Here is an 18979-nt window from a genome sequence, read left to right on the forward strand (position 1 = left end):
AAAAAAAAAAAAAAAAAAAGGAAACTTTGTGTAAATTATATTTTAATAAAAAAATGAAAAAACAAAGTAAAACACAAGGGCCTGGAAAGCCTAGTCTAGTCTAAATGTGTTGAGGTATGTTTTCTAACTCAGGACATGGTCCATATTGATGAATGTTCCACATGCACTTGTAAAGAATGTATATTCAGCTGCTGTTGGGCAGTGTTCTATAAATGTGAATTAGACCAAGCTGGCTGATGGTGTTGCTCAGTTCTTCTGTATCCTGTTGGTTCTCTGTCTACTACTTCCATTATTGAGAGAGGAATATTGAAGTCTCCACATGTAATTGCAGATCAGTCCATTTCTGCCTCATGTATTGTGTGAAGCTCTGTTGTTAAGGGACATAATACATGTAGGATGGCTGTGTCTTCTTTGTGAACTAACCTGTTATTATGTAATGTCTTTTTTATCCCTGATTATTTCTTTGCACAGAAGAAAACCTTGATATTAATACAGCCACTTCAACTTTCTTTTTTTTTTGAAACGGAGTTTCACTCTTATTGCCCAGGCTGGAGTGCAATGGCACGATCTTGGCTCACTGCAACCTCTGCCTCCCAGGTTCAAGCAATTCTCCGCCTCAGCCTCCTGAGTAGCTGGGATTACATGAGTCTGCCACCATGCCTGGCTAATTTTTGTATTTTGAGTAGAGGTGGCGTTTCACCATGTTGGCCAGGCTGGTCTCGAACTCTTGACGTCACATGATCCACCCGCCTCAGCCTCCCAAAGTGCTGGTATTACAGGCATGAGCCACTGTGCCAGGCTGCCACTCCAATTTTCCATTGATTAGTGTTAACATGAGGTATCTTCTTCCATCTTTTTACTTTCAGCCTACCTGTATCATTATATCTGAATTGAATTTCTTACAGACAACATACAGTTGGTTCATCATTTTATACCTATCCTGACAATTTCTGTCTTTTAATAGACGTATTTAGATCATTTGCATCTAACGGAACTATTGGTATATTTTGATTTAGGTTATCGTTTTATTTGTTTTGTCTGTTCTTTCTGTTTTACCTTCCTGCTTCCCCTTTCCTGCTCTCCTCTGAGTTGTTTCAACGTTTTTTGGAATTTCATTTTGATACATCTACCTCATCGTAGAGTAGTTGCTCTAGGGATTACAACACATAAATACGTAATTTTTCAAAATCTACTTAGAATCAACATTGTACCTCTTCAAGAAGAATGTACAAATGTGTAGGGTACCTTACTCTCCCTTACTTATGTTCTACTTGTCTTAGATATTACTACATCTACAACCGTTAAAACTTGATCAGTTATAATTTTTGTTTTCAACTGTCAAATATATTTTAAAGAACTCAACGGGAAAAATCATCTATTGTATTTATTCCCCAGGTATTTACTATTCTTCATTCTTGATGTACAGAGTTCCCTTCTGTCTAAAGAACTTCATTTAGCAATGACTTTAGAGCAGGTCGGCTGGCAACGAACCCTCTTAAGTTTTCCTTCATCTGATAATACTTTCACTTCACCTTCTTTCTTGATAGGTATGTTCACTGAGTAAAGAATTCTGGGTTGACAATTCTCTCAGAACTTTATTTTATTTTTCAGATGGAGTCTCACTCTGTCGCCCAGGCTGGAGTGCAGTGGCATGATCTTAGCTCACTGCAGCCTCTGCCTCCCGGATTCAAGCGATTCTCATGCCTCAGCCTTCTGAGTAGCTGGGATTACAGGCATGAGCCACCACACCCAGCTAATTTTTGTATTTTTAGTGGAGATGGGGCTCTCACCATGTTGGCCAGGTTGGTCTCGAACTCCCGACCTCAAGTGATCCACCTGCCTCAGCCTCCCAAAGTTCTGGAATTACAGGTGTGAGCCACCATGCCTGGCCTCTCAGCACTTTAAAAATGCGCTACTACCGGCTGGGCGCGATGGCTCATAGCTGTAATCCCAGCATCTTGGGAGGCCGAGGGGAGTGGATCACCTGACATCAGGAGTTTGAGACCAGCCTGAACAACATGGTGAAACCCCATCTCTACTAAAACTAGAAAAATTAGCTGAGCATGGTGGCATGTGCCTGTAATCCCAGCTACTACGGAGGGTGAGGCAGGAGAATTGTTTGAACCCAGGAGGCGGAGGTTGCAGTGAGCCGAAATCGTGTCACTGCGCTCCAGCCTAGGCAACAAGAGCAAAACTCTTCCAAAAACAAACAAACAAACAAAAGCCAGATGCGGTGGCTCACGCCTGTAATCCCAGCATTTTGGGAGGCTGAGGCAGGTGGATCATGAGGTTAGGAGATCGAGACCATCCTGGCGAACACGGTGAAACCCCCTCTCCACTTAAAATACAAAAAAATTAGCCAGGTGTGGTGGCAAGCGCTTGTATTCCCAGCTACTTGGGAGACTGAGGCATGAGAATTGCTTGAACTCGGGAGGTGGAGGTTGCAGTGAGCCGAGATCGCACCACTGCACTCCAGCCTGGGCAACAGAGCGAGACTCCATCTCAAAACAAAACAAAAACAAAAAACCAAAAAAATGCTACTGTCTTCCAGCTTCCGTGGTTTCTGATACGGTTTGGCTGTGTCCTCACCCAAATTTCACCTTGAACTGTAGTTCCCATAACCCCCACATGTCGTAGGAGGGACCACGTAGAGATAATTGAATAATGGGTACGGTTTCCCCCATCCTGTTCTCATGACAGTGAGCCCTGTGAAGAGGTGCCTTCCACCATGACTGTACGTTTCCTGAGGCCTCCCCAGGCATGCGCAACTGTGAGTCAATAAAACCTCTTTCCTTTACAAATTATAGAGGCTTGGGTATTTCTTCATAGCAGCGTGAGAACGGGCTAATACAGCTTCTGATGAGAAATCCACAGTCATTTAAATCATTGTTCCTCTACGGGTAATAAGTCATTTTTCTCTGGCTATTTTTAAGATTTTTATATTTAGCAGTTTGACTATGATGCCTCTGGGCATGGATTTCTTTGATTTATCTTGTTGGGATTCATCGCTGGATTCACAAGTCTTCCTTATAAGTGTTTGAAGCATTTGAGAGATTTCAGACATATTAAACTCATAACTACAGTTTGAAAGATTATGTAATGGTTTTAAATGTTTGGGGAAATTGATCAGTCAAATCCGTGAGCTATTACTCAAAGAGAAGAAATAGCAGTAGTTCTAATTTTTATACAAAAAATATTAATACACAGCCAGGTGTGGTGGCTCACGCCTATAATCGCAGCACTTTGGGAAGCTGAGGCAGATGGATCACCTGACGTCAGGAGTTCGAGACCAGCCTGGCCAACATGGTGAAACACCGTCTCTACTAAAAATACAAAAATTAGCTGGGTGCGATAGCGGGTGCCTGTAATCTCAGCCGCTCTGGAGGCTGAGGCAGGAAAATTGCTCGAACCTGGGAGGTGGAAGTTGCAGTGAGCCGAGATCATGCCATTGCACTCCAGCCTGGGCAACAAGAGTGAAACTGTCTCAACAACAACAAAAAAAACACCAAAAAAACCCCCCAAAATTAATACAGACCCTAGAGACAGTCTGCCCAAGTTCACATGACGGTGCTGCCATTTACTACCAGCCAACCTCAGGCAAGTCACCTACCCTCTCTCCACCAGCTGTCTCCTTAGTAAATGAGGAAGATAATAATAACATCTGCCTCAGAGAGTTTTTGTGAGGATAAAATGAGTTAATATACGTCTGTCCAAGAAACAGCAAGAAGGAAAAAATAATTTTTTAAAAAATTTAAAAAAGATATTTTTAAAGAATAATGTCTGACACATAGAAAGGGCTGTACGTGTACCAACCATTTTTATTATTTTAAAATGAGCACAGAAGCTTAAGTTAATTAAGTTTTAAAACTTTAATATATTGAATATTGATTAAAACACAAGTATCTGTAAACATTTCTCTCAGACACGAAAGCTGTATCTTGGTCCATAAAAGCCCCCTAACCACAGACAGAATAGAGTCCCACGTGGTAGAAGCCACAACTCAGTCAACTTTGAGTCTCTCACAAAAGTGATGTACTCAATAAACTACAGATACTGACTAAACGGGTGAATTACATTACAGTTCACCAATAGTTGGTGCCAGCCACAACACGGTCAAATAACATCTCCACCAATATCTACAATACACAGAAATGCCTGAGTCCACAGCACTGCAGAAACAGATTGGTCAGGATCCCAGCGCTATAGAAGAGACCTCCGCTAAGAGGTGCATATTCTGGCAATGAGCCAATATTCATATAAATACTTTTCTCATAATAATTTCAAGAGAAGAACTAGAGATTATTCAAAACTTTGAAAAACAGGCATGTGCCTGCTCCTGTAAACACTCAGGAAAAAAAATGTCTGCTTTCAAAGTGTTATAGTAAGTTTTAAATACTAAAATGTTCTCTTTTTTTTTTTAAGATGGAGTCTCACAGTGTCATCCAGGCTGGAGTGCAGTGGTGTGATCTTGGCTCACTGCAACCTCCACCTCCCAGGTTCAAGCAATTCTCCTGTTTCAGCCTCCTGAGTAGCTGGGACTACAGGTGCATGCCATCACACCCAGCTAATTTTTATATTTTTAGTAGAGATGGGGTTTCACCATATTGGTCAAGGCTGGTCTTGAACTCCTGACCTCAGGTGGTGTTCTCCTTTAAAGTGATGTTAGGCCAGGTGTGGTGGCTCATACCTGTAATCCGAGCATTTTGGGAGGCCAAGGTGGGAGGACTGCTTGAGCCGAGGAGTTCAAGACCAGCCTGGGCAACATAGTGAAACCATGTCTCTACAGACAAAACAAAAATTAGCTGGCTGTGGCAGTCATTCCTGTGGTCCTAGCTACTCAGGAAGCTGAAGCAAAAGGATCACCTGAATCCAGGAGTTTGAGACTACAATGAGCTGTGACTGTCCCACTGCACTCCAGGCCGGACAACAGAGCGAGACTCTGTCTCAAATAAACAAATAAAGTGATGTTAGATTTTTGGAGGCAGGAAAAAGTTAAAAACACCAATGTTTTTAGTTATATTCCACTTCAGCTAAAGATAGTTTTAAAGTATTGTTTGAGTGAGGTATTACGGCCATATTCTGGCAAATCAGAAGTAAATTATCTCATCCTAGAACACAAGCATGTTAAGCGTCAGCTATAGCTCGTGCCTCCTCGGGTGAAAAGCAAAGCAAGGCTCACCTCGAAGTTGTACTTCCTCATCTGGTTGAGGTGCCGGCAGTACAGATAGAGCATGCCGATGCTGCTGCCCACTGCGATGTAGTCCCCGTTGGTGTCGAGGGCCGTGAGATAGACCACGATAGAGCGGAAACCCTTCTGGATCTTTGTCGGAATGGCATTGAGGAGATAGTACAACGGGCAGAACTCTCTGAATGTAACAGGCTCTGATATCGATGCCATGGCCAAGGTTTCCACAGACGATCTTCACGCAGGAAAAGAAATGTTTATTTGTCATCTAGGGAAACCTGGGGGCTACAGAACAAAGCATTACAATCCTTTCAATACCTAGTCATGGCAAAAGAGAAGTATGTTTAATAATGGGAACATGGAACTTTTAGGCAGGTAAACATTATAGCTGGAGATTAAGTAAATAGAGAAAGTAAACGGGTGTCATGAAGATCACTTTTGAGCATTTGAACTCAATATGCACTTCAGTATGTTCTGACCTCTATGATTTATGTTGTAGTGAATGCCACGGAGGAGTGGCAAGAATACAAAAAACAAAACAGTTCTTACTCCCGAGTAGCTTATGATCTAGACAGGGAGGCAGATGAAACAGTGAAAAGACACAAATCCACAAGTAATGAGGTGATAATTTGTGGGTCTCCACGAGAAGAGAGAGAGATCAGTGGGCATTAGAGTGAATGTAGACAGGGCTTCACCCAACACATCCTGAACTATGGCGCCCACCAGGTTGGACAGGATATGGAAAAGAGAAACAGGAAAGACACTCTAGTAGGAGAACAGTGGGCCAATCTCAGACGCAGATATGCTGGCTGTGTTAATGAGGTGGTGAAGAACAGGCGCCCTGGCCTGGCTAGATGCCCACAGCCTCCCCAGCACTCAGAGTCCAGCCACACAGCATCTCACTCTGTTCCACATGGAGACCCACCCACCTGGCACTTTGGCTTCAAAGCTTCCCTTACTAAAGATATGCAACCCTTCCATGCACGCCATCTTTCACAAAGTGCTCACTCACTCATTTAATCCTCACCCTACCTTATAAGGCAGGTAGCAACATCCCCAACTTTTAGAAGAAGGGACTGAGGGCCAGAGGGTCATGAGCCTCACTCAAGATCAAACAGCCGAGACTCGACTCTCGGTCTTTTCCCTGCAGTCCTAGGCTCTTGCCAACAGCACAGTCATAGCTCTGACAGGCAGGTTGTAACAGCCCAGGTAGATGCTCTGTACCTGATTACACCTGGAGGGATATTTTAGCTCTTCAGGTTCTAAGGAGACTCCCAAGCTTCTCTCATAGAAACTTCTTGCATCATGGATTTATGGTCTCTTTGAACTGTGCGTTTTCTATTTCTACAGAGTGGACTGACCAACTTCCAATCCCTCTTCTGATCAAATTCATCCAGCTCGTTCTCACCCCGGGGCCCTTGCATTGGCTGTTCCGTCCACTTGGAATATTCTGTCTCTACTGAGTTTTTCCTCCTTCTCAACTGTGCCCTCTTTCATGAGCCATACTTGACTGCTCCTCCCTCCACTGAGTTCTCTCTCTGTCATCTCCCCCTGTTTTACTTTCTCTACACAGTCCCTTTCTTCTTCTTCTTCTTCCTTTTTTTTTTTTTTTTTTTTTTTTGAGACACAGCCTCGCTGTGACCCAGGCTGGAGAGCAATAGCAAGATAATGGCTCACTGAAGCCTCAAACTCCTGGGCTCAAGTGAACCTCCTGCCTCCACCTCCCACGTAGCGGGGACTACAGGAATATGCCACCACGCCTGGCTAATTTTTTAACTTTTTTTGTAGAGATGAGGTCTTGCTATGTTGCCCAGGCTGGTATCAATCAGCCTCAAGCTCCTGGGCTCAAGGGATCCTCTCGTCTCAGCCTCCCAACGTGCTTGGACTACAGGGTGCCCATAGTCCTGTGCCCAGCCTATCCACACATCTCCTTTCTTTTCTCTGACTGGGTATCTGCCTGCCTGCCACCGCAACACACACACACTAGTCTGTAAGGCCCATAATAGCAGAGCCCATATCTGCCTCACTCACCCTTCTTCCCCCCGCAGAGAAAAGGGCTAGGCACATCACAGGCATTCAGCAAGCATTTGTTGAATAAATGAATTAATGATGAAATAGGAAAATTTGGCCCAGGAACAGTGGCTTATGCCTGTAATCCTAGTGCTTTAGGGGGCCAAGGTGGGAGAACTGCTTGAGACCAGGAGTTCACAAGCAGCCTGGGCAACATAGCAAGACTCCCACCTCAACAAAAAATATTTTAAAAAATTAGTCAGGCATGGTGCTGCATGCCTTTAGTCCTAACTACTCATGAGGCTGAAGTGGGAAGATCACGTTTTTAAAACAAATATTTCATTTTATAAAAGAGGGTTTCACTATGTTGCCTAGGCTGGTCTCCAACTCCTGGGCTCAAGTGATCCTTCCTCCTTGGCTTCCCCAAGTGCTGGGATTACAGGTATGAGCCACTGCACTCAGCCAGGAAGATCACTTGAGCCTAGGAATTTGAGGCTGCAGTGAGCTATGACTGTGTCACTGCACTCTAGCCTGAGTGACAGAGTGAAACACTGTCTCTTAAATGAATAAATAAATAAAAGGAAAATTTGCAAGGAAGGAATGAATGACAAGAACGGAAGAACAAAGGCTGTGCTTTCTGGGGTCACTTCTAGTTCATTACTAGAGAAGTTTCTCTGAAAGTGTAGAGCAAAAGAAAAAACATTAAATATAAAATTCTACAACATGGAATGGAAGAGCAGCAAAACATCATCTTGTCTTCAATGTGGCCCTGATTCAATGCTGGGATAATAATTCCCTAAACCTGTACAGCATATCCAGTTTTCCAAGCATTTTCAGATTCTATTTCTTTCTTTCTTTCTTTTTTTTTGAGACGGAGTCTTGCTCTGTCTCCCAGGCTGGAGTGCAGTGGCATCATCTTGGCTCACTGCAACATTTGCCTCCTGGGTTCAAGCAATTCTTCTGCCTCAGTCTCCCAAGTAGCTGGGATTACAGGCGTGTGCCACCACGCCTGGCTAATTTTTGTATTTTTTAGTAGAGACGGGGGTTTCACCACATTGGCCAGGCTGGTCTCAAACTCCTGACGCCATGATCTGCCCACTGGAGCCTCCCAAAGTGCTGGGATTACAGGCGTGAGCCACTGCGCCCGGCCTTAGATTCCTATATTTCATCTGATAGTCATAATAGCCAATACAGTGAAGTAGGAAGACAGAATATATCCATGTATGAGAACTTTCTTAAAGGTAAATTAATAATAATAATAATAATAATAATTGCATTCCTCTGTGATACTTATGAACCCAATCTACCCTCTTTTGCAGTAATAATAATGGGAATAGCTAATGTTTTTACAGATGCTTCTCAACTTACAATGGGGTTATGTCCCAATAAAACCATCCTAAGCTGAAAATATAAGTAAAAATACATTTAATGCACCTAACCTGCCAAACATCTTAGCTTAGTCTAGCCTAACTTAAATGTGATTAGAATACTTACGGTAGCCTAGAGCTGGGCAAAATCACGTAACCAAAGCCTATTTTATCATAAAGTGTTGAATATCTCATGTAATTTATTTAATACCATATTGAAAGTGAAAAACAGAATGGTTGTATGGTTACTTGAAATACAGTTTCTACTGAATGGTATCGTTTTCGTTCAATCTTAAAGTCAAAAAATAGTAAGTTGAAACCTTGTAAGTTGAAAACTGTCTGCACTTAATACAAACTGTTCTTAGCACATGAACCCATTAAATCCTCACCAAAAAGAGAGGAAAAAAAAAAAAAAAAAGACCAAGAAGTAGGTATCATAGTTACTTCCATTTTTTTTTTCCTGCAATCCCCAAACATTAGACATGAATGTTCCTCCACTTCATGGGTGTGGAAATTTCTCATTCTTCTTTCCAAGGCACAGAAATAGTAAAGGCTTTGTTTCCTTAAAGAGTGCATACATACACACTCATACACACATTGATGTGCCATAATTTATTTAACTTTTTATAACAGTTATAAATGCTCACTATCAAAAATTTGCTTTTTTTCCCCTGAGACTCACTCTGTCGCCCAGGCTGGAGTGCAGTGGCATGATCTTGGCCCACTGCAACCTCCGCCTCCCAGGTTCAAGCGATTCTTGTGCCTCAGCCTCCCAAGTAGCTGGGATTATAGGTGCCCGCCACTACGCCTGGCTAATTTTTGTATTTTTAGTAGAGATAGGGTTTCACCATGTTGATCATACTGGTCTTGAACTCCCGACCTCAGGTGATCCACCCACCTTGGCCTCCCAAAGTGCTGGGATTACAGGTGTGAACCACCATGCCCGGTCTCAAAAATTTGTTAATACAGAAAAGCACAAAGAAGGCCGGGCACGGTGGCTCACACCTGTGAACCCCAGCACTTTGGGAGGCTGAGGGGGGAGGATCACCTGAGGTTGAGAGTTCAAGACCAGCCTGACCAACAAGGAGAAACCCCGTCTCTACTAAAAATACAAAATTAGCCGGGCGCGGTGGCGCATGCCTGTAATCCCAGCTACTCGGGAGGCTGAGGCAGGAGAATCACTTGAACCCAGAAGACAGAGTTTGCGGTAAGCCGAGATCGTGCCACTGCACTCCAGCCTGGTCAACAAGAGTGAAACTCCATCTCAAAAAAAAAAGAAAAGAAGAAGAGAGGAGAAGAGAGGAGAGGAGAGGAGAGAAGGCTGGGTGCGGTGGGTCACACCTGTAATAATGCCAGCACTTTGGGAGGCCAAGACGGGTAGATCACTTGAAGCCAGAAATTTGAGACCAGCCTGGGAAACATAGCAAGACCCTGACTCTACAAAAAATACAAAAATTAGCCAGGTATGGTGGTACACAGAGAATCGCTTGAGCCCAGGAGATCAAGGCTGCAGTGAGCTGATTATACCACTGTACTTCAGCCTAGGTGACAGAGTGAGACCCTGTCTCAAAATAAAAGGACAAAGAAGTAAAGAAAAGTCACAATCTCATCATACTGAGATATGCCATATACATAGATAGCTACACATACACATATATATAAACATATATGAACACTCGCAGACTTTTTCACTTAATAAATCCTAAGTATCTTCCATGTCATTAAACATTCCCCTAGAATGTGATTTTTAGTGACTATACTACACAGAAAAACTGCAGAGGATACACTGTATGGATAAACCAAAATTTTCTCAACCAAAAGATTTTAATTTCACCATCATAAACGACAGACACATATCCAAGCATATTCTTGGAGTACACTTCAGGAGGTGAAAATGTTGAATTTTAAAAAAAATGTATTGCCAAACTGCCTTGAAGAATGTTCATATCAATTTATGCCTCACGTATGCTTTTCCAAAGGACATCTAGAGGCCTGTAAGCCACAGCACCCAGATGAGTCAGGACAGCCACATCTGGGGGCCAGTTGCCCAGGAAGACCCCAGCAGGCACAAGAGAATTCAAGCTATTTCCCTATCTGGGGGCCTCTGGATGGGCTTAGCACCAGGCTTGCCTGTCCTTCACCCACCATTCAGATAGGAGGAGCAGGCTGAGGCCAGTTCCCAGCAAAACTGTCCTCCTGGCAGAAAGAGTGTCTAGGATGGGCTGAGGAAGAGCCACTGTCTCACCGTCCTGTGCTAGGTTTGGGAAAAACAATGCAGACTCAACAAACATTTCTGCTAAGACTTTCTGCTCCTCCTCCTTATCCAATTTTCATCCAAGTCCATGTTCCACCCCGCCCAACCCCCAGGTCTCAGACCCACAGCCACAGAACTGACCCTCTTTCCACTGGGGAAGAACTGTACAATGAGTGGCTAATGATACTGAAGTGAAAAAGACCTGAGTTCAAATCCCAGTACTCCTAAAATTACCTGAGGCACCCTGGAAAAATTGCTTAACCTCTCTAGATCTCCATTTACCATCTGAAATGGGATTAGTAAACATACATCCTAGCTATAAACACAGAGTAAATGAACAATGTCAAAAACACTTACCTACCTTGTATCTTCTACCAGCTGCTTGGGCCATGCTGTCCACGCCAGAAAAGGGGCATCATCCCTAATCCCTCCTCCTCTCCTCTCCATGCCCCCAATTCTCAATTCGGTACATCTCCCGCACACTCCAGTGTGTCACCCCTAACTCGGGCCACCACTGCCTTTCACCTACAGCTCTGTCTGGTGCCTAGCTCGTCTGCCCGCCTCTCCCTTCCCCCATCCACATGGCAAACAGAGGGATTTTCCTGATGTGCAAAGCTGATGTCATCACTCCCTTATTTAACACTCTGCAGTGGTCCCCATCCTCCTCCTGCTAAAGCCCAAGTGTCGCTGGCTTACAAGAACCTTGGTGATCTGGCCTCTGCCACCCCAGGATCTCTCACCTGTCCTCCAGCCACACTGAACTGCTTCTAATTACAACAGGCCTGACCTCTCACGTCCTGGCCTTCACATCTTCTACTCCCTATCTCTAGAAGGCACTTTCGTATCTGCTTTAGCTGATGAGATCTCCTAGCAAGCAAGCGGAAGTGCTGAGCTCTTCACCAATAAGTATTGCCTAATGTTATTTCCTCCTTTAAAAATCTCATTACCGGCCGGGTGTGGTGGTTTATGCCTGTAATCCCAGCACTTTGGGAGGCCAAGGTAGGTGGATCATCTGAAGTCAGGAGTTTGAGACCAGCATGACCAACTTGGTGAAACCCCGTCTCTACTAAAACACAAAAATTAGTTGGGTGTGGTGGCAGGTGCCTGTAATCCCAACTTCTCAGGAGACTGAGGCAGGAGAATCGCTTGAACCCAGAAGGCAGAGGCTCCAGTGAACCGAGATTGCACCATTGCACTCCAGTCTCAGCAACAAGAACGAAACTCCATCTCAAAAAAAAAGGTGGGCAGATCACTTGAGCCCAGGGGTTGGTTTGTTTGTTTATTTATTTATTTTTGAGATGGAGTCTCGCTCTGTCACCCAGGCTGGAGCGCAGTGGTGCGATCTCAGCTCACTGCAAGCTCCGCCTCCAGGTTTCAAGCCATTCTCCTGCCTCAGCCCCTAGAGCAGCTGGGACTACAGGCGCCCACCCCCACGCCCAGCTAATTTTTGTATTTTTTTTTTTTTTTTAGTAGAGCTGGGGTTTCACTGTGTTAGCCAGGATGGTCTCGATCTCCTGACCTTGTGATCTGCCCACCTTGGCCTCCCAAAGTGCTGGGATTACAGGCGTGAGCCACTGTGCTGGGCCGAGCCCAGAGGTTTGACACCAGCCTGGGCAACATGACGAAACTCTGTCTCTACAAAAAATACAAAAAATTAGCCAGGTGTGGTGGTGCATGCCCGTAGTCCCATCTACTCAGGAGGCTGAGGCACGAGAATCGATTGAGTCCGGAGAATCGACTGAACCTGGAGGATCCACTGAGCCCGGGAGTTCGAGGCTGCCGTGAGCCATGATCGAGCCACTGCACTCCAGCCTGGGCGAAAGAGCAAGACTCTACCTCAAATCAATCAATCAATAAAAATTTTTTAACATAAAAATAATTTTCCTTATAGTAGCTCTGTCAAAATTATGACATTTAACTTTCAAGAATCCATCCGCTTGATTTGATGCTATCCACTGACCGCTCGCAGTCTCTACACAGCAAGGGCTTGGAGACTGTGGTCTAGCTAGAATGGAGTCAAGGGATTTACCTCAAAAGTGCATTTGCAGAGCAGGTGCACTATTCTACTCCGATAATACGTTTATTTGTGGTGGCTTAGGAAGTCTTAGTGGGTATTACAAAAGGTCAGAATCCCTGGCCATCTCCTTGGCACACTCAGTGATAATCCTACCAAAAGCAACTTCAGAACCCAGGGAGGGAGCGCACGGCTGCCCTTACTAGGCTCCAGTGGGTACTAGAAACTGTCACAATTGTCTGGCAGGTAACAGCATAACCACATTTTGAATCAAAAGTGTTGTTCAAGCTGAAATCCCAGTATTCACCCTCAATTCCTCTGTTTCCCTCACCCGTACAACAATCTCTCAACTCAGTCCATCAGCCCTATCTCCAAGCCTCCCTCAAGCCTGGCGCCTCCTCACCAACTCTGTGGCCATGCCACAGTAGAAGCTATCATATCCCTCGCCTACACTGCTGCCATGGTCTTCCATGCCTGCCCCCAGAAGCCAGGCTCATTCAGCTGTCAAAATTAGCTGTTTGACTTCACTGAAATGAAAAGCGCTTGTGTTCCAAAGGGCACCATCAAGAAAGTAAAAATACATCTAATCCACAACACTGACTGAAATTAAAAAAAAAAAAAAGACAACCCACAAAATGGAAGAAAATATCTGCTGGTTATATATCTGATAAGAGGTTTTACCCAGAATATATAAAGAGCTCTTAAAACTCAATAATAAAAGACAATTTTAAAAGCTGGGTGCAGTGTCATGTGGCTAGTCTCAGCTACTTGGGAAGCTGGGTGGGAAGATCGCTTGAACCCAGGAATTTGAGACCAGCCTGATCAACACAGCAAGACTTCATCTCAAAACAACAACTAAAGACAATTTTACAATGGGCAAGGTCTAAGAAACATTTCTCCGAAGAAGACACACAAATGCCCAGTAAGGCTGGGCGCAGTGGCTCACATCTATAATCCCAGCACTTTGGGAGGCCAAGGCAGGTGGATCACCTGAGGTTGAGAGTTCGAGACCAGCATGGCCAATATGGTGAAACCCCGTCTCTACTAAAAACACAAAAATTAGGCTGGCATAGTGGCGCATGTCTGTAATCCCAGCTACTCAGGAGGCCGAAGAAACGAGAATCACTTGAATCCAGGAGGTGGAGGTCGTAGTGAGCCAAGATCACACCACTGCACTCCAGCCTGGGCGACAGAGCGAGACTCTATTTCAAAAAAAAAAAAAAAAAAAAAAGGGCCAATAAGCACACGAAAATATGCTCAGCATCATTAATCATTAGGGAAATGTAAATCAAAACCACAAGGAGATACCACTTCACACCTACTAGGATGGCTACTAAAAAAACACAGAACATGTGTTAGCAAGGATGTGGAGAAAACTGTATACATTGCTGGTGAAAAATAAAATGGTGCAGCCACCAGTCAGTGGTTCTTCAAAAGGTTAAACACAGAGTTATCATACGACCTAGAAATTATATTCTTAGGTTTATGCTCAATAGAAATGATAACACGTCTACAAAGGATTTGTAGATAAATGTTCATAATATCACCACTCATAATAGCCAAAATGTCAAAACAACCTAACTGTCCATCAGCTGATGAATAGACAAACAAAATGTGGTCTATCCACACAATGGAAGCCTGTTCAGCAATAAAAAGGAGTGAAGTACTGATTCATGCTACAACATGGAGGAATCCTGAGAACATTATGCTAAATGAAAGCAACCAGACACAAAACACCACATAGTATATGATTCCACGTATACGAAACGTCCAGAATAGGCAAGCTATAGATAGAAAGTAAGTCAGTGGTTGCCCAGGGCTGGGAGAAGAATGGGTTAGGGTGTACTGCTGAGGGGTACGGAGTTTCCTTTTAGGGTGATGAGAAAGTTCTAAAATTGACATAGTGATGGCTGCATAGCTGTGAATACAGTAAAAACCATGGAATTGTATACAAATGTGTGAACTGTGTGGCATGTAAATTATATCTCAATAAAGCTGTTACCCCCCAAAAAACAAAGGAAAAAATCAGTTCCTTCAAAGAGAAATCAGACCATACTGCCCATTCTACTCAAAACTCCTCACTTGTTCCCCAGTGCTCAAGAATAAAAACCAAATGCCCCATGTAGTCTAAGCCCTTTGCAGCTCCCCGTCACCTCTCTACCCATCTCCACTTGTCCTCCAAGTTCTAGCTCCACTGACCCACTCTGTCCTGCTCAGGTTTCATAATTATTTCCTCTATGCAGAATGAATGATCTTCTCACTTCATTTATCTGGCTTCTTCTCAACCATGGGGTCTAGCTTAAATATCACCACCACAAAAAGGCCTTCTCTGACCAGATCACTTAAAGAGTACCCACTGTCCCTTCTTTCCTCTATCACACATGCTTCATAATTCTCATTACAACCTCTAATTGCTTTATTTGCTAAACCATTTAAAGATCATCTCTTCTATGAGAATGTAAGCAACATGAATTCTCTCTTGCTTACCAAGGTAACTCCTAGTATCTAATAATATCTTTGGCACAGAGTAGACGCTCGGTAAAGATTTGTTAACTTCAGGTCTTACTGCAAAACAATAGTCTCACTCCAATCTTTAAAACTGGGCTTGGCACAGTGGCTCACGCCTGTAATCCCAGCACTTTGGGAGGCCGAGGTGGGAGGATCCCTTGAGGCCAGGAATTCAAGACCAGTCTGGCCAACATGGCGAAACCCATCTCTACTAAAAAATACAAAAATTAGCCGAGTGTGGTGGTACACACCTACAATCCCAGCTACTTGGGAGGCTAAGGCAGGAGAATCACTTGAACCTGGGAGGTGGAGGCTGCAGTGAACCAAGATCGTGCCACTACACTCCAGCCTGGGCAACAGAGTGCTATTCCATCTCAAAAATAAATAAATAAAAATATAATGAATAATGCTTCCTCAGTCATGAATATTTCAGTTAAAAAAATACAAAACACCACTCTACGGCATTCTTCAAGTTACTATGCTTCCTTTCCCCACCAGCCCCATCACTCTCATAACCCTGGAAGGTGCAGCTAGGCTTCACTGCTGACTGCTAACACCCAACTGCCACCCTGATGGCCAATTTCTCAAAACTGGAGCTAGGACTAATACAGAGTCTAAGTCATCCTCTTAGCAGTACAAAAACCATGTTATCAGAGTGCTCTGACTACACTAATGGTTTAAGGATTCTCTCCAAAATCCCTAGGAAGCAACAATTCGTATCCCTATTGTAGAATCTACATTTGAAATCTGGCTACGACATCTATTAATTATTTAAGTATTAAATTCTTAAGGAGGAATGTAATGAGACTGAGGCAATCATTTATCTTCTAGACAAAATTTTGTCACTTCCTTGCTCCCATCCCCATCAGCTACCCAATGGTCACAAGCTAAAGCCTACCACAAGCATGGAAAGTAGACATTACGACAAAACAGTCTATATCTAACTTCGTCTCAGGCCACTCTTCATCCACACACTGTGCACTTCCTAACTTAGCAATCACCCCTCTACTTGCTTCTTCTCCCAGCCCTGGGCAACCACTGATCTCCTCTCTGTCTACAGCTTGCCTATTCTGGACATTTCATTTAAATGGAATCATATACTATGTGGTGTTTTGTGTCTGGTTGCTTTAACTTAGCATAATGTTCTCAAGGTTCCTCCATGTTGTAGCACCAATCGGTACTTCGTTCCCTTTCATTGCTGAACAGGCTTCCATTGTATGGACAGGGCACATTTTGTTTGTCCATCCATCAGCTTTCCATCACAGTCTCTGCACACACCACAACCTATATGTCTCTGTAGAACGAAGTCCCTTTCCCCTCTCCCCTTTTCCCTCATATGTACCCTGTAAGAACTAGTCCTCCTCCACCAGGAAGCCTTCATAGATTCCCTCAGATATTTGGTTGGTCTTTCTCTACTTTCATAGAACTCCATGACGGCAGTTATTACACAGCACCATCATTGTCTGTTTTCTCTCCCCTTCAATGGACTCTTTGTCATCTTTGTCTATGTTCTTCTAGTCTATATACTTTGTGGTGCTTAAAAAGACCAATAAAGAGTATGGTACAATCAATGCTCAATACATGTTTGTTGAATGAATCTCTCTCTCAAAGCACTGTGCTAGATTCACCCAAGTATGATAGCCCTAAATATAAAATAGTGGCAAAAATTCGGTGGAACTCTTATGTCCAGGTCCAAAGAATACATTCATTTTAAACTGAATACACATCTTGAGTAACAGCTCCCTTCTACCTTAGCAATTCACAAAGCCATCAACTACTCCCTTCTAACTTTACTGAGCTCTCTGTGCATTACTGAATCTAGAAATCTCTTCATGCTTGACACCAAAGCTTTTTATTATAACGCTTTCCTGATCTATTCCTCATCTTCCCAAGTTCAATCAACTGCCTCTGCCTGATGCCTGTTTCCTTCCTTTTCTTCCTACTAAGTTCCAGTAGCCATTTTGTTCAACTCATAGAGAGGCTAGTATGAAAAGAGATTCTCCCCAAACTTAAGTGTAACTTCTTTAAGAAAAAATTGGAAAAAAAATCCAGTAGATGCCAGTCTTCCATTGAAAAAGACATGTGGGTATAATATAGCTGATGCCTACCTAACAAAAACTACTTCCTAGTCACTCCTTCAGAAGAGGGTTATCCTCATTCCATCTTCCCCACCAGTGGTTTTCCAAGGCAGTCCTGAAAATTCAATTTGTGTGTCCCCTACACCTGCACTTAGATCTCTCTTTTAAAGTTCAAAGGCCAGACCATGATCTCCCTGAGGCAGTGACCAGGTCTGTCTGGTTCACCACAGCATCCCTAGAGCCAACCTGGCACAGTGGCTGGCATACGATGGCCAAATAATCAACATGGGACGTAAGTCAGGTTAACAACAACAACAAAAACAAGGTCAGAGGTTTATCAAGGTACATTATAGCTGGGTGTGAGAAAACACAAAGTACTGCAGCTTAAAAGACCAGGAATCACTGGTGATCACAAGGAGCTACAGTGGCTTCATTCCCAGATTCTACCTATGCCCGCGATTTGGGTTTGCGGATTTCCCAGAACTCTCTGTTTACAAGACCTTGGCTGCAAGGAGGCAGTCAACAAGTGCAACTGATCACTCCAGTAGATGAGAAAAGAATGTACCCAGTTTGGTATCCCACATTCTGCCAACAAATGGAACATAAGTCACAGAACAGAATAAAATTCCTGAATCTCAATAAGAAAGAGAGGAAGAAAAAAGGGCAGGGAAGAGAAATGGAAGTAGAGAAGGAGTAACTAAAGTCATGAGAAGTCAGAGACATATCAGAACGGACTAGAGGGCGAGAAGGCAGGCTAGCACAAATGACAGCAGAGGCTCCCCTTTACAGAAATGTACAGCGGCAGGCACCATGCTTAACTTTACATGCACTGACCCATTTAATCCTCTCACCAAGCCAGATGTAGAAACTATTCTCATCTCCATTCCACTGGTGATGAAACCGGAGCGGCGTGAGGTAGGGCACTTGCCCCAGCACAGATGGAGGAAGATGCCGCTGTGACCTGCCCGGGTCTGACTCCAGGACACCCCATTCTTTAACCCTTACTACCTATTCTGCCTCCCAGGTCTTCAAATAGGGTTGGGAAAGGAGTCATTCGCTTATCCATTCATCGAACACTGAACACCAACTGGGTGAGTGTCAAGGCCTGGGGCCAGGCGCCGGTGGGCGGATGTAAGGGACGCGGGCTGCGAGTGGGGGACAGAACGCGACGTCAATCCTAAGGCGAAGGAGCACAGCCCGCCGCCAGACCGGCAGCCGGTGTGCAGGGTGGGACCGAGGGTACGGGGCGCGCGGCGGAGGCCTGAGGAGGGGCGGGCGGCCCCTGCTCCCCGCTGCGGACCGCCGGCTTCCGCGGGCGGCAAGCCAGGCGCTCCGTGTGTTGTGGCATTTAGTGTCCGCCACTCCGCGCGGGCGAGACCGCGGGCGAGGGAGGCAGGGCGGACGGGCATGGAGACCCTGCGGGGCTGAGGCAAGGGAAGAGTGGCCTGGGGGAGGCCGAGGAGGGGGCGAGGGGCCAGGAGTCGGGGGCGTCGGGGCCGCCTGCCGCGTCGCGGGACTCACCTCCCGCGGCAGCCCCTCCGGACTCGTCGGCCCCACCGGGCC

At 44.6% G+C, this 18979-nt stretch overlaps 1 protein-coding gene across 1 annotated transcript in view; it reads right to left on the reverse strand.

The window, feature by feature from the left end:
* Positions 1-18494, reverse strand: part of TECPR2 (tectonin beta-propeller repeat containing 2) — a 138428-nt gene extending 119934 nt beyond the window's left edge. Inside the window, exons 1-2 of the mRNA XM_011991593.1 lie at positions 18268-18494; positions 5180-5470 (exon numbers count right to left, since the gene is read on the reverse strand). Coding sequence (XP_011846983.1) covers positions 5180-5398 — 219 coding nt within the window. The 5' untranslated portion in view covers positions 5399-5470; positions 18268-18494. The remainder of the gene's footprint in view (positions 1-5179; positions 5471-18267) is intronic.
* Between the last annotated feature and the right edge of the window lie 485 nt (positions 18495-18979).

The sequence above is a fragment of the Mandrillus leucophaeus genome, unplaced genomic scaffold (genome assembly GCF_000951045.1).
Source record: "Mandrillus leucophaeus isolate KB7577 unplaced genomic scaffold, Mleu.le_1.0 Scaffold4, whole genome shotgun sequence".
Classification (NCBI taxonomy): domain Eukaryota; kingdom Metazoa; phylum Chordata; class Mammalia; order Primates; family Cercopithecidae; genus Mandrillus; species Mandrillus leucophaeus.